Source organism: Sinocyclocheilus anshuiensis, unplaced genomic scaffold (assembly GCF_001515605.1).
Source record: "Sinocyclocheilus anshuiensis isolate Anshui unplaced genomic scaffold, SAMN03320099.WGS_v1.1 scaffold1014, whole genome shotgun sequence".
NCBI lineage: Eukaryota > Metazoa > Chordata > Actinopteri > Cypriniformes > Cyprinidae > Sinocyclocheilus > Sinocyclocheilus anshuiensis.
This window is the reverse complement of record NW_015540943.1, coordinates 1,644,427-1,670,158: the sequence shown is the minus strand read 5'-3', so window position 1 is coordinate 1,670,158 and position 25,732 is coordinate 1,644,427. Positions and strand designations below refer to the sequence as shown.

The 25,732-nt window shown below is 41.7% G+C and overlaps 1 protein-coding gene across 2 annotated transcripts in view; it reads right to left on the bottom strand.

The window, feature by feature from the left end:
• Positions 1–25,732, bottom strand: part of LOC107689731 (protein FAM19A5-like) — a 170,827-nt gene that overhangs the window by 63,664 nt on the left and 81,431 nt on the right. For both annotated transcript variants that reach the window (XM_016487864.1, XM_016487863.1), the window contains exon 2: positions 18,909–19,058. In XM_016487864.1, the coding sequence (XP_016343350.1) occupies positions 18,909–19,058 (150 nt within the window). The remainder of the gene's footprint in view (positions 1–18,908; positions 19,059–25,732) is intronic.

Below are 25,732 nucleotides of genomic sequence, written 5' to 3'. Positions count from 1 at the left end.
GGTAGTTCCACAATTAGTTCTGGTACTATGAAAAGGTTCCCGCGGTGCGAAAGGCCCTTATATTGCACCCACATTTGATGTGTCACTACTCAAGCCTTACCATCCTTCTTTGTACCTTTTAACAGAGTCTGGTTTGCCTAACAATCCTCCTCCACCACTGTTCCTGGTCCAGTCTATGCTGTCCGTGAGGTTCTGGACTCCTGGCATCAGAGGAAATATCTTGAGTACCTGATTGACTGAGAAGGCTACGGTCCTGGGTCCTGGAGAGATACTGGGTACCTCAAGATGACATCCTGGATCCGACCTCACTAGACAACTTCCACACAGCAATCTTGCCCTGCCATGAATGAGGTCAGCCTTGGTGTCAGAGTCTTTGGTGGGGGGGCAGTAATTTAGTCATTGAGTCTTATAGTTCTCCAGTCATTCTCATCCCTGTGTTCCCATTGCCTCGTCAAGTTCACAAGTTTAATCTGTGCTGCCTTTGGTCAAATCACCATTGTTTAGTACTAACTGTTCTGTTTCACCTCACTTGTTGTGTTTCAATAAAGCACCACTGTTGAGTTTGTAGCACGGCCACATAAAAGGGTATTTATACTAGGCTTTATGTACATTTGATGTGTGTATGTTTTAAGCTGCAGGATATTAGTATAAATTTTACTAGTTTTTTTTTTTTTTTGTCCAATGCATATGTGTTTTGGTTAGCTGATTACTGTCGTGAGAATGGTGAAAGCAAATTGCTGGGAGAATCCCTGTTACGTCATCATATCACCTGATCTCGGGACCTCTGAAAGGAGAGCGGGAAGACAGAAGATGGAGCAGCATGCTCACCAACACTGTTTTTTTTTTTTCAAATCACCATTGTTTAGTACTAACTGTTCTGTTTCACCTCACTTGTTGTGTTTCAATAAAGCACCACTGTTGAGTTTGTAGCACGGCCACATAAAAGGGTATTTATACTAGGCTTTATGTACATTTGATGTGTGTATGTTTTAAGCTGCAGGATATTAGTATAAATTTTACTAGTTTTTTTTTTTTTTTGTCCAATGCATATGTGTTTTGGTTAGCTGATTACTGTCGTGAGAATGGTGAAAGCAAATTGCTGGGAGAATCCCTGTTACGTCATCATATCACCTGATCTCGGGACCTCTGAAAGGAGAGCGGGAAGACAGAAGATGGAGCAGCATGCTCACCAACACTTTTTTTTTTTTTTTTTTGGCAGTATACGATCGATAGTTTGCCAGTGACTGTTCAAGCCTGTGTATTGCCTCAGAGGATTCAACTGTTCATCTCATGTTTGGATTAGTTTCCATTGAGGATTCTTTACATAGAACATAGAACACACATAGAACATTGCACTCCTGGACGGAGGATCATCCATTGAAGTCTATAATATATTATGACTCCATCTTATACCATCAGTGCCTAAAATTAACACTCGCCAAGTGCCAAATGCGAGTAAAAATCGGCTTTGGCGTGTATATGTGTCACGAGACTGCTGTCAGGGAGACGAAGATTACAACAACAAATCCTTTTAATGGTAATCCACACGAAGAAGAGGGTCTAACACACAGGGTAACATCAACAATACCGGACTGAAAACAGTGAACAGAACACAACTTAAGAAGGTTGGCAAATGAAGATAATTAACTAGACACACCTGAACCAAATGACATAATGAACGGGAGACAGAAACTAGGTCACACAGAGCACATGGGGTAAGAAAACACAACAAACTTTCCAGGGGTGTGACAATATGAAACTGTGTCAGTCGCCAAATGGCCGGTAACATTTTTATAAATTCTAACAGTGCAATGTTGTGAGAAAATAAACGTGAACAAATTTGAACGACACTCGGTACAGTTGACAGGTCAGTGCTGCTTCAGCACAAAAGTTTTAAGCCTTTGCAATGTAAATATACAAGAGCTAGAACACACACAAGGACACACGTTACTCACGTGCTGTTTGGGAAGTTTAAACATCCGAAGCCCTTGCCTGAAAGCCGCGTCTTGAGCTCTGCTTCCTTCCTGCGCTTGAACGGACAAATTCACACAAAAGTAAAAAATGCCCGTCTCGGTGAGTATCCTAGTAAAGTAGTTGGTTCTTAAGTGAAAATGAAAAGCTGAGAAAGAAACCGGACATGAACCGTCCTCGATGCAATGTGTCAAAAGACAATAAAACCCATTATATTGGATATTGTCTACACAGGATGTGGCGCGGCGCGACACGACATGACACAACACGACAAATCCCCGAAAGTAAACTGATTCACCATTCTATTTCTGAAATAGTCAAAGCAACGGCCACTTTGTCGCATCCAGTGTTGACAACTTCAAGCTGCTGCGGTGTAGAAACAGTCTTAAAGTTATAGACACAATTCCAATAATCCTGCTGTTGTCTGCGTTTTTAAAGTTGATCAAAGAAAATAGGACAAAGAAAAAAACAATCACTCACTGCTCTTGAACTTTAAAAAAGGATATAAAGACTATAATGTTATTTGATTAGCATAATTTATAAAATTTCTGTAGGCTACCTGAAAATCACTGTTAGACCTGCCTGAAATGCACCATTTCCATTTGTATCTTTATTGTATAGTGCTATTGCTTGTAATTTGATTTGCTCTTATTTTACATATTTACTAGTCTTTAAAAATGTAGCCTATTAAATTTATATTGGTTAAGCTATAGTAGTTTTAGCAAGTATCGAAACTGGAATCAAGGATTGTGATTTTTTGCTGTTAAATAAAATCTTGGTGTCATAACTGCCTGTTTTTTTTTTTTTTTCGTGGCTGGTAAAAAATATTTCTGGCCGGTACATTTCCTTAAGTCACCGGCCATTGGCAGGTCTGGCAATAAGTTTTAAAAGTTTTAGGACCTGTATACCATACATCCACATGCAAACACCCAATATTTATTGTATATTTTGTATATATTTATTAGTGGACTGTTGGCTTACACACAATACACTGTAGTTATTCTATTTTGTTTGGTAGTTTCTCTATTTATTTGTATATAGCAAAACAAACCGCTTAGAGGATAAAGAGTGTTATTTTGTGGTGGCCCGTACTAGGAAACTCTTATATTACAGTATATGTGTTTGACTGTATATTATTAATAATGGATGCTACACAGACCGATCCACATATTGTTCATGTTCATAATTCTGTTGAACCGGGTACGTTTACATGATCAAGATAATCCTATTGATCAGGAAGCGGTGGAATATTCATTAGATCCATTTGTAACAAGGCGTACTCTTACTGCTCAAATCACTTCAATGCTTAGTTCATTGTATATCTCACATGAACATTCTGATGATGATGATGATGTTGCTGAGAGTATTTATGCAATGTTGGTATGCTGCAAACTGATATATTGCAGGTTAAGGCTGATTTTTTGTCCCTTAGTCAAAAAGTACAAACCATTGAGCACGATTTCTGTTGAGAGCTCTTTAAATAGAGAAACCAGTTTTAGAGAGGCTGTGGACAGAAAATTTGCTAATTTGGAGGATTATTTCCAACAAAAAAATTAGCAAAGGTCGTTATTGATTGTTTTAAGAGGAGAGAAGCACAATGGGAAAGTCAATTGAGAAAATTTAGACTCTTTAGCACTCCCACTCTCTCCCGATCAAAGGCCTACTCTCCAGACCACTCCCACATTTCTGTCTCTAACTCTGGTATTCACATCTTAGTTACACATCGACCTCTCAATTCCACTTATAATGTTAGGGTTAGGTAGGTGTTATAATGGTAGCAGGATGCCTGAGGGTAACCATCAGCACAGTAGAGCAGTTGGTGAAGGTGGAGTCCCTAGTGGAGAAAGACTGCTTAGGGGCAAAAGAGTACTGGAGGAAGTGGACAAACAGACTGGTAAAGACAAGGTTAAGAAGCCCACAGTATGACCACAGAACAAAGCCCTGGCTGGACTGATAACACTGACACGGACACTTCCAGTGACATCTCTCCTGGTCATGCCAGTAAGGGTAAATGGCAAGGAGGTAAAGGTGGTCCTGGACACAGGCAGCACTTACACCCTTATGCAGGAGGGTTTGTGGAGGCTAATAATCAAAGATTGATGATGGCCGATGACACAATCCACCAATCCAGAGACAATCGCGGACGCTGTATTTCCAGTGGCAAAGACAAGAGTGTTCCTTGATGACTTACATCATGGAGAACTCACATCTCGCCTTCCCACTCATCACAGGTCTGGACTACCTGAATGCCACAGGTGCTGTCTTGGACATTCGCCAAGGACATATGGGCTGAGGGAGGCCAGTCGAGAATACAACTATTATCCATTTCTACCTCCACTAATTACTGCGGGCAACCTCAACCCTGAAGGACAAGCTCAGCCTCCCTTTCCTGCCAAAGTGAGTCTTTATTATGCCATGCCACCTGAACAAGGACTACAGCCATGCATTCTAGCTTTGACTCCCTGTGATACCGATAACCAGAAGGCACTGTTAGAGTTAATCTCCAGATGGCCACACACCACTTGTGATACCCTGGGTACTAAATCAATTGTTAAACACAAAATCACGTTTACTGATGTCATCCCATTCAAGTCCAGGGCTTACCATGTCTCTCCACTTAAAAAACAGAATTGAAAGCAGGTAAATCAGATGCTCCGTAACAAGATCATAGAGCCCCCCTTCTCACCAAGGTCATTTCCAGTCGTCCTAGTCCCCTAGCCAAATGGATCCTATCAGTTTTGTGTGGACTATCGGAAACTCAACCTCAAGACTGTACCCGATGCCTATCCGATGCCAATGATTTAAGATATCTTGGAATCGCTGGAAGGGGCTTCATGGTTCAGCTCGCTGGATCTGCAGTCGGGATACTGGCAGGTGGAGATGGAGGAACAGAGCAAGGAGAAGACCACATTCATCACAACAAAATGTCTCTTCCAATTTAAGTCCATGCCGTACGGACTCAAAAATGCCGCAGCAACATTCCAACGTTTAATGGAGAGGGTACTGGAAGATTTAACCCCTTAACACGCAAAGATCGGCGTCGGCTTTAGATTATTGTTGTTTCACTTTCACAGCACATTAAAACATCATACTCTTACTTGAAATGGACAAACTGTGTATCATTAGAACGATTAAAGGCTCTAGCTTCGATATTTGACCCTGTTTTAATAAAACTCTGTTGCTGTGACAGTAATTTATTAATTTAAAAACAAAAGAATAATGAGGATTGTGTCTCATACCTGGCGGAGGTGTGAAAGGTTCGTCGAGTGAGAAAAATAGAAACATGAATGAGGCAGTTTCCTGCACCATACCAGGGCTGGATTGGTAATCGGGCATACCGGGCATTTTCCCGGTGGGCCGACGCACTTAAGAGGCTGACAGAATGTTTTTTTTTTTTGCCAAAAAATTCACCTCGGGCTGCTTGCAGGTGGCATTCACATGCGTTGTTTCGGTTCGCCTGAATTAAACTTTTTTTTTTCTTTTTTTTTTTTTTTGCCGAAAGCCATCACGCAGGGACAGCGAGCGGCCAGTGGCCCATTGGTTTGTCTCCTGTATTGACGGCGTAAACATCCAATCACAATGCGCTATAGACGGAGCGATTAAGTATTTTGCTCTGCCTATATAAAGATCGCATCACCCCAACTTCTTCCTCGTCGGCTTTTCCCACGTTTTCACAGTGGGAAAAGAGTTTTATCAAGAACAGGCTTGCTCTGCGGTGAGTGATGCGGGCCAAAGAAGATCAAGGCAGGAGGAGAAGAAGAGAGTAGTTGAACTGGTAAAGTGCTTGATAGGGACTCGCAACGGAGGCAGGAATCTAACCTATCCTAATGTGTGCTGCGCGCCATGAGTGTATGCGCAAACACTTTTTAATAAAACATAAATTCGTCCCCCGCGATTTTTTAGCCAAGTCAAGTCAAGTGTGTTCATAGAGGTTTCCATAGGCCAATGCGAATAAAGCTAGATTTAAATAAAAAAAGACACGATATTGTCGGACCTGACGTTTTATTCTTATCCAAAACAAGATGTGATATGAGTGTGATACATAGGCTACATACATACACTACCAGTCAAAAATTTTTGAACAGTAAGAAAGATCCAATAGAAAGATCCAAAGATCAGCATTCATATGAAATAAAAAGCTTTTGTAACATTATACATATACCATTCAAAAGCTTGGAGTCAGTATTTTTATTTTATTTTATTGCCGGACCTGACGTTTTATTCTTATCCAAAACAAGATGTGATATGAGTGTGATACATAGGCTACATACATACACTACCAGTCAAAATTTTTTGAACAGTAAGAAAGATCCAATAGAAAGATCCAAAGATCAGCATTCATATGAAATAAAAAGCTTTTGTAACATTATACATATACCATTCAAAAGCTTGGAGTCAGTATTTTTATTTTATTTTTATTTTTTTGGGAAATGATAGAAATTTATACTTTTATTTAGCAAGGATGCTTTAAATTGATCAAAAGTGACGATAAAGACATTTATAATGTTACAAAAAAAATTATATTTCAGATAAATGCTGTTCTTCTGAATTTTCTATTAATCAAAGAAACCTGACAAATTCTATTCAGCTGTTTTCAACATAATAATAATAATAATAATAATAATAATAAATGTTTTTTGAGCAGCAAATCAGAATATTTGAATGATTTCTGAAGGATCATGTGACTGGAGTAATGATGCTAAAAATTCAGCTTTGAAATCGCAGGAATAAATTACATTTTAAAATATATTCAAATAGAAAAGTTATTTTAAATAGTAAAAATGTTTCACTATGTTACTGCTTTTGCTGTATTTTGGATCAAATAAATGCAGGCTTGGTGAGCAGAAGATAATTCTTTAAAACACATTAAAAATCTTACTGTTCAAAAACTTTTGACTGGTATAGTGTATATATATATATATCGAAGTGGTGATGGGCCGCCTGGACCAAAAAATGCCAGGGCCGATTTTTTGTCCCAGTCCAGCCCTGCACCATACATCAGGCAACAGCATGCAGGGGAGCTTACAGGGGGCAATACACTATTTTATATATATATATTTTAATATATCTTCTTAATATTTTTGTTTTTGTTTTTATGTTTGAGCTTATATATCTCCATATTCATAAGAGTTTGAGTAATTCTGAGTCTTGACAAGTACACTTTTATGTGTCAGCTTTATAAACATATGTTGATTATGTTTCTAGTCAGAAAGACACATGAGCAGCAACCTTTTTATTTTGGGTATGTCATTTATGTCCCCATGCCAAAATGGGGGAGGGGGGTGCTAGAGAAGGGGTTAAGCTTTAAGATCTTGTTTGTCTACGTTGATGATGCCATCATCTATTCCAACTCATTTCACAAGCACAAGAAACATCTCCATATGGTACTGCAAAAAATCAACAAGGCCAATCTCACACTCAATATGAAAAAGTGTCATTTTTTCAAGAGGCAACTCAAATTATTATGCCACATTGTCTCTGAGAAGGGAGTGGAGATTGACCAGAAGAAGGCAGTGGCTGAATACCTTCCACCAAAAGACCTCAAAGCCTTGCAACGCTTTAACCATAAAGTTATACAGCTCTTTGCAGACATCACAGCCCCACTTAACCTTAACAAAAAGGGAGTCAAATGGGAGTGGACAGCAGAGTGCCAGGAAAACATGGACAATCTCAAACACGGTTTACAACACTCACCAATTCTGATCCAACCAGACTACAATAAAACCTTCCAGATCCTTACTGATGCAAGTGATGTCGGGCTGGGGCCATCCTCACACAGGAGACAGAGGATGGAGAAAAGGTGGTGGCGCATGCCTTGAAGACATTTTCTGGAGCCAAAAGAAACAACACTACGTCTGAGAAGGAATGCTTGGGAGTCGTGTGGGCAGACGAGAAGTGGAGGCACTACATGGAAGGGAAACACTTTGATGTCTTCACGGATCACACAGCACTCTCCTGGGCCTTCAATTGCCCAAAGACAACTTCACGACTCACACGTTGGATCCTACGTCTGCAACACTTCGACTTCCAGGTACACCACCACAAAGGATGTCTAAATCTGGGACCTGATGCGCTATCCCAGATCTATGAGGTAGCTGTGAATACAGCCCCTTGCCTGGAATAAATAGCAAAAGCACAAAAGTTGGACACTAAGATAACACAGCTTCAATCCATCAATACAGTATGCTCTGTTAAAGAACATCCCATCACTTTTGAAGTACAGCAGGGTCTATTATACCGTCAAGATCCATTAAAGAATGCAGGAATGAAATACCAACTGGTGGTACCCCAAACATTGACACAGGACTTCTTACATTACTACCATGACAACCCCTTAGGAGGCCATCTATGACAGTTGAAGACCTTAATGAAAATATTGAAGGTCGCCTGGTGGCCATCCGTAAGAAAAGACGTCTGGCAGTATGTAAAGAGCTGCGAGGTGTGCCAAAAACACAAACCTGTCAACAATAAACCCTCTGGACTATTACAACATACACAAGTCCCAGAGCCTGGCCATACCTTGCGGGTGGATCTGATGAGACCATTTCCTATCAGCAAGCAATGGAGCACCTACCTCTGTGTCGTTGTCAATTATACAGCAAGTGGGTGGAAATGTTTCCATTGAGGGATAGTAAGACAGAAGATTGCAAGGATACTCTGATAAGAGATATTTACCTGGTGGGGAATACCAAAATGGCCACCTAAAAGAGTATTTATACTAGGCTTTATGTACATTTGATGCGTTTATGTTTTAAGCAGCAGGATATTAGTATAAATATTTCCTAGTTTTTTTTTTTTTTATATGTGTTTTGGTTAGCTGTTTACTATCCCGAGAATGGTGTAAGCAAACTGCCGGGGAATCCCTGTTACATCATCATATCACTTGATCTCGGGACTTCTGAAAGGAGAGTGAGAAGACGGAAGACGGAGCAGCATGCTCACCAACAGTTTTTTTTTTTTAAGATTAAACGTTGATCGTTTGCAAGTGACTGTTCAAGCCTGTGTATTGCCTCAGAGGATTCAACCGTTCATCTCATGTTTGGATTAGTTTCCATTGAGGACTCTACATAGAACAGCACAGACTGATTGCACTCCCGGACGGTCTGAGAATATCCTGGTGAGACCAATTCCATCATCATTCATTGAAGTCATTCAACATATTCATCTTATAACATACAACCACACACAAACACCCAATATTTATTGTATATTTTGTATATATTTAATATTGGTTTGATTCAATTCACTGTGGTTCCCTATCAAAAACTACTCTCGATGCTGCGTTTCAATAACGTTTATGAGAACATTCTTTGTTCAACCGGTTGTGAAGCATGTGTGTCAAACACGCCAATAATTGGCTTAAATAACCTCGGTAGGTGACGTCATTCGATTACATGCAGCTGAGGGTTTATAAGTAGACGTGAAACGGACACACCTTCAGGTTTCTTTGTCTTCAAGGACCGTATTGTGTGTGTGTGTGTGTGAGAGACAGAGTTTCTCCGTGCTGCATTGCAGTTTATATTCACTTAAAAAAAAGAACATTACTTACAGTATATCATCATGTCGGAGTCAGAGAAGAGATGCGTGCCTCCTTGTCAGAGGCTCATCTCGGAGGACGATCCGCATAGATTTTGCTTTGAGTGTTTGGGGGATGAGCACGCTGCCTTCGGGCTCGAGGGAGAATGCGAGCACTGCGATCTTTTGCCAATCAAAGTGCTTCGCATGCGGCTTGCTTTCTTTAGAGACGAGCCAGCCACAGCTCCCTCGTTAAGATCCTGGGTGTCGCGTGTCGATCTGGCTGAGGGACTTGAGACGGGTCCGCCCCTTTGTCTCACGCTCTCACCGTATAAGGAGGTCCTCATGCCCGCTTCTGAAGCGCGCCCCGGCACTTCTTCGGAACGGATGGAGGATACTTCATCTCTTGCCTCTGCAGAGATCGAGAGCACCACTTCAGAGAGCTCCTCTCACGACGATAAAGCGCATGAGGAGTTACTCGAGGTGGTAACTCGAGCAGTCGACAGGTTAAAGCTGGACTGGCTGCAGGAGCGGGAGACCCCCAAATGCTCGAAGCTGGATGACAGATTTCTGTCAGGTGGCCAGGAGGAGGGGCCTCAATGATGGTCTCTCCCTTCTTTGGTAATCTCCATGACGAGGTAACTCATTCATGAAGTAAGCCCTACTCGTCCCGTGTCTTTGTGCCATCGACGTAGATTTTTTCGACCATCGTGGATGCAAGGGCACGGGGCTACATGATGATGCCCCAGGTGGAAGAGATGCTCGCGGGCTATCACTCCCCTGGGAGCTCATCTTCTTTGAAGAAACCTATGCTCCCCTCCAAGCCTTCCAGACTGACGTCCTCGCTGGTGGGGAAAGCTTTCCAAGCAGCAGGTCAGGCTGGTGCTGCCCTGCACACCATGGTGGTTTTGCAAACGTACCAGGCTGACCTGCTCAAGGACTTGAGTACAGGAGGGACCATTGATGAAGAGGCGTTTTCAGAACTTCACCGGGCCACAGACCTGTCTCTGTGCGACTAAGCAGATGCCCCGTGCCATCGGCCGTTCGATGGCTGCTATGGTCTCCACGGAGAGACACCTGTGGCTCAACCTCACGGGTATATACAAGGAGAGGGACCGGGCATTCCTCCTTGATGCCCCGTCTTGCCTTCCGGCCTGTTTGGCGACTCTGTCAACACAGTCGTCAGTAGGTTCCGGGAGGGGAAGAGCTATGAAGAAGCTTTTGTGAGGTTTCTCCCCCACCGTGCTCAAGCATCGGGATTGTCGGTCACCCAGTCCCGACCAGGTCAGGTTTCTATGAGGCGAGAAGTGCATAAGGAGAGTGTGGCGAGTCATGCGCATCCTCGAAGAGACTGGGGAGTGGCTCGCCGCACTCCACAGACCGCCTCAAAGAGGCCAGACTTGAGGAGAATCATCTCCTCAAAGAAAAAGTCCTGAGGCTGGTGCGCCCAGGACTGTGGGGGTGTGTCCTCTCGGGGAGGGGCACGAAAAATTCCAACAGAGAGTAGGGGCTCCTTCCCGGCACCCTCAGGAGACTGTTGTAGTATCTCCGCCGCCACTGGTGTTTCGGGGAGCAGCGGCCTCCAGCGAAATGTTACATGTCCGGTTGCCTCCTGCCAAGTTTCAGGACACCTAACATCCTCCCAACAAAGTGAAGTGTCAAAACTAGTGCCCCTTTCAGAGAAACTGGTAGCGTGGAAGCTACTGCCAAATATCTCTCCATGGGTAGAAAGGACTGCAGAGAAAGGCTACAGGATTCAGTTTGCATTTCGGCCTCCACGTTTCAACGGCATGGTCTCCACTTCCGTGAAACCGGAACGAGCGCATTTGTTGACACAGGAATTACAAGCTCTGCTGGACAAAGGGGCCATAGAATGTGTTCCCCTGCCAGACAGAGAGTTAGGCTATTACAACCGGTATTTTCTGGTTCCCAAGAAAGATGGGGGGTTGCGTCCAATTTTATAACTTACAAGTTCAAAATGCAGACAATCAAGATGATTGTCTCTCAGATCCAATCCGGGGATTGGTTCATGACAATCGATCTCAAGGACGCATACTTTCACATAGAAACCTTGCCACAACACAGGATGTTCCTGAGATTCGCTTTCGGGGGCTAAGCTTACCAGTATCGGGTTCTTCCATTCGGCTTAGCCTTGTCACCCCACACATACACAAAATGCATGGATGCAGCACTGGCTCCGCTGCGACTCCAGGGCATCCGTATTTTAAATTACATAGACGACTGGCTGATTCTGGCTCAGTCTCAAGAGCTTGCGCTTCGACATCGGGATGTCATCCTAGCTCATCTCGAATCTCTGGGGATGAGACTCGACGCCAAGAAAAGTGTTGTCTCCCCTGCTCAGAGGACAACTTATTTGGGGGTTGTATGGGATTCAGTCACGATGCGGCCAAAGCTGTCTCCTGCATGCGTCGAATCCATTCTAAACACCCTAAAGAACATCAAGCTAGGCCAGAAAGTTACTGTTCATTACTTTTAAAGGGTTCTAGGTCTCATGGCAGCTGCTTCCACGGTGATACTTTTGGGTCTCCTGCACATGAGATCATTTCAGTTCTGGCTCAGAGCCAGGGGATTTCATCCAAGGGCGAATCCCCAGAGGCAAATAAGGGTTACGCACCAGGGGCTTCGTACCCTCTCTATGTGGTTTAGACCCCGGTTTCTGACTGCGGGTGCCACTCTAGGCACGTGTTTTCATCGCAAGATGCTAACGACAGATGCTTCCCTTACGGGCTGGGTCTTAGATGGCCATCCAGCCCAAGGGATCTGGAGAGGTCATCTTCTCGACTGGCACATCAGTTGCCTTGAAATGATGGCTCTATTTCGGGCCCTGAAATACTTCCTCCAGCAATCAAGAGGCTACCATGTCCTAGTGTGGGTGGACAACAATGCGGTAGTCTCTTACATAAATCACCAAGGCGGACTGCGTTCGCGCCGCCTGAACAGGCTAGCGCAGCAGGTTCTGCTTTGGGCACAGGACAAGTTTCTGTCCCTCAGGGAGATTTACATCCCCAGGCATATGAATATGGGAGCAGACTTGCTGTCCAGACATGCTGTGACACACGGGGAATGGAAACTCCACCCTCTTTGCTTTACAGGAGACAGCACAATGTCCCCTCTACTTCTCTCCTGGGTCTGGACGCGATGGCCCACATGTGGCCCAGACTGCATCTTTACGCCTTTCTCCCGATCGCTCTGCTACCGGGAGCCCTGGCTATGGTCCGTCAACAAGGGTCTTGCCTCTTACTGATAGCGCCTCGTTGGCCGACCAGAGTATGGTTTCTAAGATCTAATATCCCTCCTCGACGGCTCGCCATGGGTGATTCCAGTCAGGAGAGATCTCTTATCTCAGGCGCAGGGGACAGTATTTCATCCCCGGCCCGAGCTCTGGAACCTCCATGTCTGGCCCCTGAGGGGGACCAACTAAGAGATGCTGGGCTTCCAGCCGATGTAGTACATTCTAAGTGCTAGCGCTCCCTCCACTAGAAGAAGTTATGCCCTCAGATGGCGCGTTTTTGAAAGTTGGTGTATGGCACACCATGCGGATCCAGTTCACTGCCAAGCTGTTTCAGTACTGGAGTTCCTGCAAGAAAAACTGTCCTCAGGTACATGTCCTGGTACTCTCAGAGTCTATGTGGCCGCCATTTCGGCTTGCCATGTTCTGATTGATGGGTTTATGTGGGAAAGCACTCTCTAGTTGCACGCTTCATTCGTGGAGCTAAGCGGTTAAGGCCGCCCACTAGAGCGACAGTCCCTTCGTGGGACTTAGCTATAGTGCTCGAGGATTTGGTTGAGACCCCTTTCGAACCACTAGAGTCAGCGCCTGTCAGGTTTCTGACTCTAAAGATGGGTTTTCTAATGGCTATTACTTCTCTGAAGAGAATTGGGGATTTGCAGGCTCTGTCAGTCTCACCATCCTGCCTAGACTTTGCCCCTGGGCTGGTCAAAGCTATTTTGCATCCTCTCCCTATTTATCTTCCGAAAGTTCCATTCTCGACCATACATCCGGCCATTCTTGCGTTCACGACAACTGCCGTTCACGACACCGGAGCAAGAAAGATTTTACTTACGGTTTCCAGTACGTGCACTTCAGATCTACATCCACCACAACAGCCAATGGCGTAAGTCGGAGCAGCTTTTCATATGCTCTGGGGGCCGCAATCAGGGGGCGGCTGCCACTAAGCAAACAATGTCACATTGGGTGAGGGATGCTATTGCCTTAGCCTACGAGGCGCATGGTCAAGCTTCGCCTTTAGGAGTTAGGGCCCATTCAACCAGGGGGGTTGCATATTATACGGCTTTGGCAAGGGTGTCCCCTTGCAGCAAGTGTGTGATGCAGCAGGCTGCTCCTCTCCACACACATTTGTCAGATTCTATAGTTTGGATGTCCATGCTTCTCCAGGCTCATGTCTCCTTGAGTCAACATCCCAGAGTCATGTCTGAGACCTCTTCAATGGTTGTGCACACACACTACACAACCTGGGGGGGCGGGGTCCAGACACTTCCAGTGCGGTGGCGTTGGTATTCTCGTTCCCATAAGCGTTATTGAACTTGACGTAGCATCAAGAGCAGCTTTTGATAGGAAACATCTCGGGTTACTTGACTGTAACCCTGTTCCCTGAAAAAGCGGGAACAAGATGCTGTGCCTCAATGCCGCACTGTAGGCGTGCCTGTACGTCCTTTCAGACAAATGTGTAACCTGAAGGTGTGTCCGTTTCACGTCTATTTATAACCCCTCAGCTGCACGTAATGAAATGACGTCACCTGAGGTTATTTAAGCCAATTCTTGGCATGTTTGACACACATGCTTCACAACCGGTCGAACAAAGAATGCTCTTATAAGCGTTATTGAAACGCAGCATTTCATTCCCGCTTTTTCAGGGAACAGGGTTACAGTCAAGTAACCCAAGACGTTATTTTATTTTGTTTGGCTGTTTCTGTATTTCTTTGTATAGCAAAACAAACCACTTAGAGGATAAATACCCCTTTTGCCTTGTGTAGCCTCTCCCTTTTGGGCAGAGTGTTATAAGTTTAAATCAGTCTCATGCTGTTTGTGACAACAATACTTTTGCGTAATTTAATAATATAGATTAATTTAATAATATAGATTTATATTCATTATACATTCATTCATTTTTAACAAGCATAAATTAACATTACTTTATGTACTATGAACAAACAGATACTGTTATCAAATCAAGTTATCAAATGTATGACTATTTCATGTTACTAAATGCATTAACTATAATGAACAAAATTTAACCTTATTGTTACCATTTAATGCCATTCATTTAAGACATTAAGGGCCAGATTTACTAAACAAAGCACGAGAGGAGAGAGCAATTCCATAAAAGCGCAGACAGGAGTGGAAAGTTCTGTGGGTGATCTACTGACAATGCACAAATTAAAGAACACAGACACAACATCTCATTTCCATAATGACCAACGCAATCTACAAAGAGTAGCGCAAGGATATGTTCGGATAATGTCTTCCTCTGGCATTCCAAATAAATTAATGTGTAGAAAAAATTCTCTCCCTTCTACCACACACTCTCTGTTCTCTGCGGTGCTTCCTCCTGACAGAAACAATAGCAGCCTGTCAAGCAAAAAATTAGTTAAGACATGCTTTTTTGGGGTGTTAAATAATGGCGCAAATACCAGTGAATTGACTAGTGCAAACCTTAGTAAATCATATTGCGTGATTCATTTAAATACTCTCCTCCCATAAATTTTGCACCTGAAAGGGACACTCCTGCAAATGCATATGCAAATAAGGTCAGCCACAAAAATGACTGTCCACACCTTTTCATCGCTTATTTCTTGCTGCATGTCTTTAGTAAATCCTGACAGTCGCGGGTTTGCGCTGACGCAAGCTGTTAGTAAATCTGGCCCAAAGACGTAAGATTTGACATTGTTCTGTGACCGCCGAAAACAGAATAATTGGAACCATACAAATGAGTAAATGCATGAACACAGTGTTAGGTTAATGTAAATATAATGTGTGCCTCTTACAGTTTTTATTTACGGTGTGCATTTTACTTATAAACACTAATGAGCTTGTGTAGTTGTGTTATGTGCATTGCCACTGTTGATTTCATAATTCAATAAGCTTTGTGTTACTTGCAACATGTGACTTTTTTTTTCAACAGCAATCCCACAATGCATTTCAGTTCACCTCCATGAATAATCTGAGTAATTCTGTTATCTGCTTTCTAGTTGCATGTAGGGTTTTCAGTGTTAGTTATGTGCTCAGTCTGGCGAAAGTGACTATATGGGTTAAGTATAATGTAGCATTAGAACCACTACAAACCACAGTCAACAACTATCATTCCCAGAATCCTCCACACTTTTCTTTCCAGAGGTTTGATCTGCACAAATATTCAACACATATTCAACAAGAGTTGACTTAAGGCCGGGCCGACGGCGAGCGAAGGTCGGGCTAGTTTGTTTGGTGTGTTCCACTCGGCGGCAGTTTGCCCAATTCAACATGTTGAATCAGCGTCGGGGCCGTCGGGACCGTCGGCGCAAGTGAGAGCTCTGATTGGATGTTCAGTTTAGCGAACGAGTCAGTGCCCGAGAATTAAAGCAAAAGTGATGAAAACAAGCACGCAAATGAAGGTGGTACAGACAGAAGGCTGTTTAAATGTTACGTGATCCCAATGATTCCCCATGATTTACCAATCATTCTAATACGCGAATGTTTTCATAACATGAGCCGCTTAAAATAATTAAAGTTATCAACGTTACTGATATTCAAAATGGTAAGCAAGCGCTGCTTTGTTTACGTTTCGTATATCTGCGTTTATCTCGTATATCTTTGTTTCGGTTTCTCCTTTTGAATGACGAATATATACTATTGATAGCTGCTGATATAGACAGTTAATTCCTCTCACGCATGCGCAGAACGCACGTGATAGTTTGCCGTCGGCTGTAGTCTGTGCGGTGTGTTCGAGCGCAGCTTTTTGGTCCGACGCTGCTGACGTGAGGCGACAACACCGTCGGCTTTCGTCGCCGCTAGTTCTTTGAAGTCCGCTTGGTGTGTCCCGGCCTTTAGAGATGTTTGCTTGAAATATCATTTCATACTGCTCAGGGTGACATTTTTTTTCTTTCCTCTCCATATTGATACAGGTCAATATTTCTAGACTGACACATTACTCCACATGAAGATGAACCAGAAGGCATGAAATTACTGATAACGGTGTCAATATTAATGCAACTTGAAAGTCAACAATGTCCTCTAGGTGGATAACCAATGAATCAATTACACAATTTTGACATGCAATTTGAAATGTAATTTTTTTTGGACTGCTCACAATGCAGCACAAAACAAGGAACACAAGGACATAGCTTTGTGAGCAATATGTTCACATGTTTTTAAATAGGACACCCCAAAACACTACTGAAATCAAGTAAATGAGACACATAATTGTATATGAGATACATATAATGATATACATAATTGTTCCATTGGTTTTCACCCTCAATTCTGCAACATAGTGCTCCCATCATTGTTTCCAAATATTTTCGGTATAAACGGTTCTAGTTTTGCGATCAACACAAATAATTTCAGAGACTGAATTCACCTAATACAACAGATGTTGCTATTCTACAAACACTCCTTCAACTGAAAATGTGTGAATAGGAATGGGTTCCCTTTGACAGTTCATGCCACTCACATTCGGTATGAATAAACCTTAAGAAATGGTCATCAATGGTCATTTCCAACCCGGTCTATGGATGGACTGACCTCCACAGACTGAAGGACACAGCATGCTTCATCACATATGACAATTGTGCTGAGACCCTGAGGACTCCAGGCGATTAAACTGATTGAAATTTTATGTCTCTTTCTACTTCTCACTTTTTTCTCTCCTTTCTTATCCCCTCTGGTGGACTGTGAACTGCTTTTGTACACTTTTCTAGAACAATATCGAACATGTAATGCAAATCTAAACAAATGTTTCAAAACAATATATATATTTTGAAAAGCACTGTAGAATTAAAACTTACATAACTTGACTTAGATCTTCAAGGTGGTTACCAACTGCCCCAAATTCACAAAAAAAAACAAAAAAAAAAACAAATAAAACAGTTTTTTATTTGTTTTATCAAAAAGCATATTTCTGATTACTTCAAAAAGTGATTGCATGTCTCCTCAGCAAGCCACATGTACGGTGTACATATTAGGACATCCTCAGACCTTCAGGCCACAGGAAAAATGTCATGTGTCAGGTCTTGTATAATGGCGAAACAACCTAAAGGCATTGCATGAAATGGCATCAGACGAAACCTTAAAAATGTCATTCATATTAAGTTTAATTTAAAAGGATGCTTTTAAACAGCTTACAAGAAAAAAGGTTCTTATCCAGTCCTGTGACCCCAGTGGACATTATCGGGGATATTCTTCATTGTGCTCTGCTGTCCTCCATTACAAACTGCTCAGTATGTTGTTAGGATGACAAAAAGTTAAGAAAAAAAAAAGTTTACATTTTTTTGTCTGCCTCAGTGGTCTAACAGCACTCATCAATGATGGGTTTTACTGTTTTTCATTAATCATTTATGTGATTCATGTAACATACATATAATTTCAGCATATAATGTATAGAATTAAAAGTAAATTTTATATAGCACAAATGACACTTGAAGCAGTGAATATTGACATTATTTCTATTTATAATATTATTCATATTTTACATATTATACAGCTACAATAATACATAATTCATATACAGGCACATGGGTTCCAGGCCTTTACACACATATACTGCTTCATGTGTCAGTGCAAAACACTTTCAATTCAAATATATATATATATATATATATATATATATATATTTTTTTTTAAGCACATCTGTTGATTATACTGTAGCAGCATTGTATTTTGTGCCACCTTTTTCTTGTATACTCTATAAAAGACTAATTTTGAAACTTCTTCCATCCATCCATCCATCCATTTTCCAGCCATTTGTCCTTTGCAGGGTCACTCCTGATCCTGTAGCGTATACCAGCTTCTCGGGCCGCAGACAGGGAAGCACCCTGGACCGATGGCCAATGCAGCTCTTTATGAATGACATAGTATTTCTGAAGTTTTGTCTAGTGCCATTTCATCTGAATCCTTTATGTCGGAGGCAGTTTTGCCCAATGCCTTCATGTCTGAGGCTGTTTCAATTGCACTGGGGTGGCTTTTATGCACTTGACAAACACTGTGTTTTCCAAGACACTTATTAGAAACACTATTTTAACAGATATCAGCAGTCATCTGATTGTATATTGTACATTATTGTAATAAATATGAGAATATGTGGTAGCAATTATGGCCAACCATACGCACAAACCATTAGAGGTATGACAAAAGAAGACTGGTATGTAGTACTTTTGATTGACAGTTTCCCCAAATTTGATCTTACCGTCCACGCAGGCCGGCCTTGCTCTCGTTGTCCCAGCAATCTGTCCTTTCTTACATGCACAGCGGGCCGTCAGTCTGGCAATCGTCCTGCGTGGCTGACTGCTGTCTCTGTCTAGAGTGACAATCTCACAGGTGCCTGCTGCCAGTTGCCCTGCAGGATATAACCAAAAACAGACGAAGAGTTCAGAGGGGAACATTTAGAAAAGTGGTCATATCAGTGATTTTTATTTTATTTTTTTTGCTTTTTGAGGTTGCTTTCTCACAGTTCAGGAGACAATGGTTAGGTTATGCTTTGTTTAGGTATCAACTTGATAAATGATGATTATCTTAAAATTCCGAAATAAAAAATAAAGACAAACGAGACAATGGTAGACATGCAGTAAGAGTAATATAATGTGGGCAACAGAGCTCAAAAAGAAGAAAAAAAAAGAAAGACATTCAAACTGACTTTCAAAGACAAAATTCCCTCAAAGAATGTATGAGAAATTGTTGAGATTTCTTCACAAACTCTAGAGGAGACACATGCCAAATTATCAAGGTTTCTTCTCAGTAGAAACATGTGAAAGGAGAGGAGAGGAGACTTAAACAAAAGTAGCAATCAAATATCAAGCAACAATTTTCGTCTAGGAAACACAACTGATCATTGTCACTCGACTGCTGTTAGGGAGACGAAGGCATGAAGAAGATTATAACAAACACTTTTAATGGTAATCCACACAAAGAAGAGGGTCTAACACACAGGGTAACATCAACAATACCGGACAGAAACCAGTGAACAGAACACAACTTAAGTAGGCTGGCAAATGAAGATACAGTAATTAACTAGACACATCTGAACCAAATGACACAATGAACGGGAGACAGAAACTAGGTCACAGAGAGCACATGCGTAAAGAAAACACAACAAACAGTCCAGGGGTGTGACAGTTCACCCCCTCTCCCGGAAGGCGCGACCTCGCGCCACAGAAACAACAAAGGGAGGGACGGAGGGGGACTTAGGAGGAGGACAAAGGAGTGGATAAGGGATGGTGACAGGATGGCAAAGGGCTGGCAGGAAGGCAGGCAGACAATACAGGTGGCGGTTCGGCCGGAGGACGGACACCCGGGAGGAGGACGACAAACAGAGTCCAGGGTGGAGATGACAGAGGGAGGAGCCAGGATGGGGACATAAGGGACCAGGGCGGATCAGATGGATGAAGGAGCCAGGGAGGAGACAGGAGGGACTTGGAGGAGCCAGGCAGGACCCAGGCCACAGCCATGATGGCGGCCCGATGGAGCTGATGGAGGGAGGAGCCATAGTGGAGGAAGGGCTGACAGCTCCAGGGGGCCGACCGACGGCAGCGGAGCAGGTGGTGGTGGAGCCCGAGACGGAGAGCCAAAGAGCCAGGGCGACAGGGAGGATCCAGAGGGCCAAGGCGGAGGCAGGGATCTGGAAGGCCGTGGTGGAGCCGGAGCGACAGAGGACCAAGGTGGAGCCGGAGGGAAGGAGGAGCCTGACAGAGCCGGAGGGACGATGTGAGCTTTGGCTATCCGTCATCGGTGGGCTCTGGTCTGGCTGTGTTCTGGATCGGGGGTAGACGCTCCCCAGACAACGGATGATTGCCTCCCTCCAGTACAGTCTGGTGGTGTCTGGGAGGTCAACGGGCCAATGGTGATTAGCCCTGATCCAGAACAGTGAGTTCAGCGACGCGTCGTGGAAAGCTGTTAAAACGGCGAGCTGGCTGAACTCAAAAGCACATTCCAAAAGGGGAAGGACTTGTATCCATAATTAAAAATAAAAACTGACAAAAACGGAAAACAAAACGAGGGCGAGACACCGCTTACTTATTCTTTGTGGGTCCGGTATTCTGTCACACGACTGCTGTTAGGGAGATGAAGGCATGATGAAGATTATAACAAAAACACTTTTAAGGGTCTAACACACAGGGTAACATCAACATTACCTGACAGAAAACAGTGAACAGAACACAACTTATATATGCTGACAAATGAAGATAATTAACTAGACACACCTGAACCAAATGACATAATGAACGGGAGACAGAAACTAGGTCACGCAGAGCACATGGGGAAAGAAAACACAACAAACAGTACAGGGGTGTGACAATCATTTATATTAACCCTCCTTTTTATGACAGTGTGTGTTGGAAGTCAGAATTTGATTAGTGTAAAGCAACTTCAGCAATTAATTATGTGTTGCTTCATTACTTTAAATAAACAAACAAACATTGAAAATATATTTTAGTCAAAGCTGCAATCATATGAAAAAGACATGTACAGCAGAATAATTCTACAACATACTGTGACAGTTAAGATGCAAAACACGTTCACCCATCTACTGTTATCAAAGAGTTTAACCACTATATGTGTGGAACTTTTTTTTTTTTTCTGAAATTCCTAGATTTATATATCTTCATTTCAATCTTCATTTCATCTTCACAAATCAATATTGATTCTTAAATCCCAAGACTGATCTTTTAGTCTGTGCTAGGGGAAATGTTCAGTTCACTTAGTTTTGTTGTGGCCACAACATATTAATTTGTGGCAACGTCTTAGCATATTTTGGCCACAAGATAATTTTGTCCAGGTAAAGAAATCGACACGACATGTCATCGCCATGAGATCCTATGTAGAGGGAACGACATCTTTTTCTCGTGGCCACGAATTCTAATGTCGAGGGAACAATATTGTTTTCTCATGGCTATGGGTTTATTGCGTAAACAAACCTGCATGACCATTGCAACCTGGGAAACATATTTTATGCATTTGCATCAGGAAAAAAAAAAGGAAAAAATAAGTATTGACAATAAAGTAACTACGATTCATACAAAATACCTTTTTATTTATTTATTTATTTTTTTTTATAATTTATTACCTGATTAGCTTTTAAATGGACAAAGGGACATGAGATTTCTAAGATAATGTACACAATGCCCATACATTAAAGTATTTTAACCTGTTCCCTTCATTTGTCCCTAACAGGGTGGACATTTTTGGTCTTCAATTTCAGATTTTGTTTCATAAATGCTTCAGCTTGACCAAAATACATTTTCATCATATAATCACCTATCATTATTACACAAAAAGTTATTTTAAAACCTGTGTTTGATTTTCAAAATTTTATGATGTCCAAAAGGCACCAAATACCAGGAATGACCCAATTAACATTCTGTATTATTATGTTACTTAAAAGTATGTTTTGTAAATAGGCCTACTGTAAATGCGTGACAATCATGCTCATAAAGTTTTGACTTCATGGGCAAATTCTAATTGGAAGTGAGCATCCCTTTCCCCTACTCTCTCCGAAGGGCAGAGCTCTTGAATTGTGGACTTTGGACGGAGTAGGGCACTTGTGTGTCATAGTTCCATTTGGAATGCACTTGGCGAAGGGAGCAATGAAAGACAACATAATTTCCTCATTATTTTCACCTGGAATGTTACCATGACAATGCTAGGCAGCAACAAGATTTTTAAAAATTGCTTTATATATATTTATCCATCATTACATCCTGTATGGATGAGACATGAGGATAACTGCATAGTTCAAAGATTATTCAAAGACCTCATCTATGCTCTTCAGTTTTGAGTTAGATTGTAAGGTCTGCTTCAAAAATATTAAATATTTAACATCTAATTTTCATTAACACTTTACCAACTAAACATCAAAATTGACACCTATTTTCTAATACAAATGCACTGTGTTCATATTTAATGGTGTGTTAAATTAAAGATCACCATTTACATATTAATTTGTGACATTGTGATCTCACATGGCAATATATTTAAGTCCATACATTTAAGAGACATATCCTTAAATGTGACGCATATATAACAAACAAACACATGCATGCATGCATGCAAAGTTTTGATGGTGCTTTCACTCCCTCCATATTTAATCATGTTGTATTAACTATGTTGTGTTAACTGTGATCTCGAATATCTACTGTTAATCATTCACTGCTTTTCTATTGAAGCTCCCTCGGCACCTGTGCCATTTCCACACTTCTTTGACTTTGACTCAGCGCCTGTCACTGAGGCAAAGTTGGAGTGCATGCCTGAAAATATTCTGTTCGTTGTGGTTGTAAAGAAGGTTCTGTGTCTACATAAACACAATCACAATTCATGGAAAAAGACAGAAGCAGCGATTGTGAGCAAGATGGCAAAGGGGTGGCCAAGCTTAGCCACGGCTACTGTCTAGCTATAATTTTATAATTAGATTTAAAAGTTCATGTAAAAACTGCCTTATGGGCAATTTACATGTTTGCACACATTTATTTGCGTAGTGATTATTATATCTAAAAATAAATCGCAGTTGAATGTAATAGTTTGGGCACTGTTTTTATAACCGCCTGATGCCCCGAAATGTAGTGAACCATGACTTCAAAACTGAGGTACATACCGAACTGTTATTTTTGTGAAGATTACTCCTCACTACATATACAGAGTTTCATGACTAAGCTTATTGCATAATTTAAGCAGTTTCAAGCAAACCTGAACACATAAAAAATGTAAACTGCATCAATAATTTATAAAACAACAACACAACTTCACAGCTTAAGTTAAAGGTGTTTGTTACCTTCTGTCCCTCTGTGCGGCTCTCAGATTAACCTGTCTATATGTGAAGCTGGTGTATAGGGAATCTACTTCCTACTCCAGGCCTGAGGATTCTGATTGGCAGCGAGTCAGAACTGTGATTTAAACTGACCCAGAGTCAGTGTGCGGAGGTAGAACAGGGTTAATTAACTAACGCACAGGTCACATTCAGGCTAATGGAGAATCTTAAGATACACAGCCATACTACCACACGAGCTTGTGGGGGTGGGGGGGAGGGTGCAAAGGTTAAACAACATCAAGCTTAACAAGATGTTTGTGTTTTCACAAAATTTATATAACCTTTAGCCTGAAGATTGCAGAGTATGTGAGTTGGATTATGTAAAAATCTATTTGTCAGTGTGTTTGCTATCTAGATGAGACTTGTTAAGCTCTGCAGGTGATGAGAAAAACAACTTCCTGATATTTCATAATTTGGCTGATGTTCTGTTCATAAAGCCCACTTATATTCTCACAACTTCTTTACAAAAACAATTTTCCCCATTTATTTTTCCCCTTTCAAAATCAAGATGGGTTTAATTTTTCAGTACACACGGTACAGTAATTAAAATAAATAGAGCCAATTAGAAGTCTGAAACATGAACTTTGAACAAACGTCAATGTTATTTATTTATTTCCTCTGTTAATTGCACACCTTCTGTGCGCATGTGAGCTGTGTGAAATGCAAATTTGTGGTTGCGTAAGTATTCTTCCTTCCCTTGTTTTTAATTCCCCTCAGGCCCGGAATGGCTAATCGGGAGCACCGGGAGGATTCCCGGAGGGCCGGTCTGTTTTTTGGCCGCCAGGGCCAGTGTGTTGTCATGCTACTGGGTTGAAATATGCTGCCTGCACTCACAGCAGCCCTACTATTTTTATTTATTATTTTCTCGCAGCCCATATTATTTTTTTTCACCAGACCATAATAATAACAACTTCTCAATTGATAATTAATAATTATTTTTGCGAAAATCATTGTTATTTGTGAACGTAGGCGTTTAAGGATGGCTTTAAGACCAAGCGGAATCCTCTGCCGGCTGCTTCCGCTTCACAGCGAGCTGCACCCAGGTTCACTGTCCACGTTTTGATTTTACAAAATCAGTTTGGGCGAATGCAACTTATTGATCATGAGCCCAACATTTATTTAGCAAGGCAGGAAAACATTCAGTCTACCTGAATGAAGACGTATTTCATTGTAAGTTAATGCTGTTAAATAGAAAGAGAAAAAATACAGTGAAAAAAAAAAAAACTATTGTAGGCTATTCTTAAACTTGGACCTCATTATATTGAAGTACAAATCCAAGCACCAGAAGCAACCTACACTCTAAGTGTTCTTTCATTGAAAAGTATGCATTTTTATTCATTCACAGGCTATATGGTTGAAACAATATTTTAGTTCAAAACTTTAAGTGCCATCGTTTACAAAAATGCTTTATTGACTGACTTTCATAGAACTACAGTTGTTATGCTTTCAAATCCCATACCATTTGTAATTTCACAGTATTTTCACCTCCTAAATTACTACCCTTGTAAAGTACAATTCTATAATAGTAAAATGTACTTAATTTTTTGTATGACATTAAATGTTTTTTTTAATAATTGTACATAAATGGGTTAAGCAAAACAAATGTGATTATTTCTGATAACTTTTTAACTGCAGGCAGATATAGGCCTAAATTATTGTACAGTACAAATATTTGGATCATCCCTTATTCTGTCCCTTATTTTCTACAAGAATAAACCCTTGTTTTCTACAAGAATAAACACTATTTTCTTAAAGAATAAAAGAGAAAGAATCACAATTAGCCCTTATTTTCCATTTCTGAAGTTAACTGGCAACCCTAATGATGATGTAATTATCTTTGACTCCCCTGACAGTGGCACCTTGCTCAAAAAAACAAAAACCTCAGTTGTAGGAGATATGCAAGCGAATAATAGATTTAAAAAAAGAAAAGAAAAAAGTGGGCCGGTCTAAGGCATGAAACTCCAGGGCTGAAAATGAGTCCCACTCCGGCCCTGATTCCTTTTCATGGGAACTTCGAACTGCGTCCTCTAGGGGTCGCTATGGGGAACACCTCGTCGTGACCCGTGTCTGAAGCATACATTGAAAAAACACCAACTCGTTGGCCGGCAACAGCCATGACGTCACTACCGGTGCGACTATAGTATAAATAGGCGCCGGGAGCACACATCATTCTCTTCTTCGTCTTCATTGACTGTTTTGTTTGAAGCGTGCAA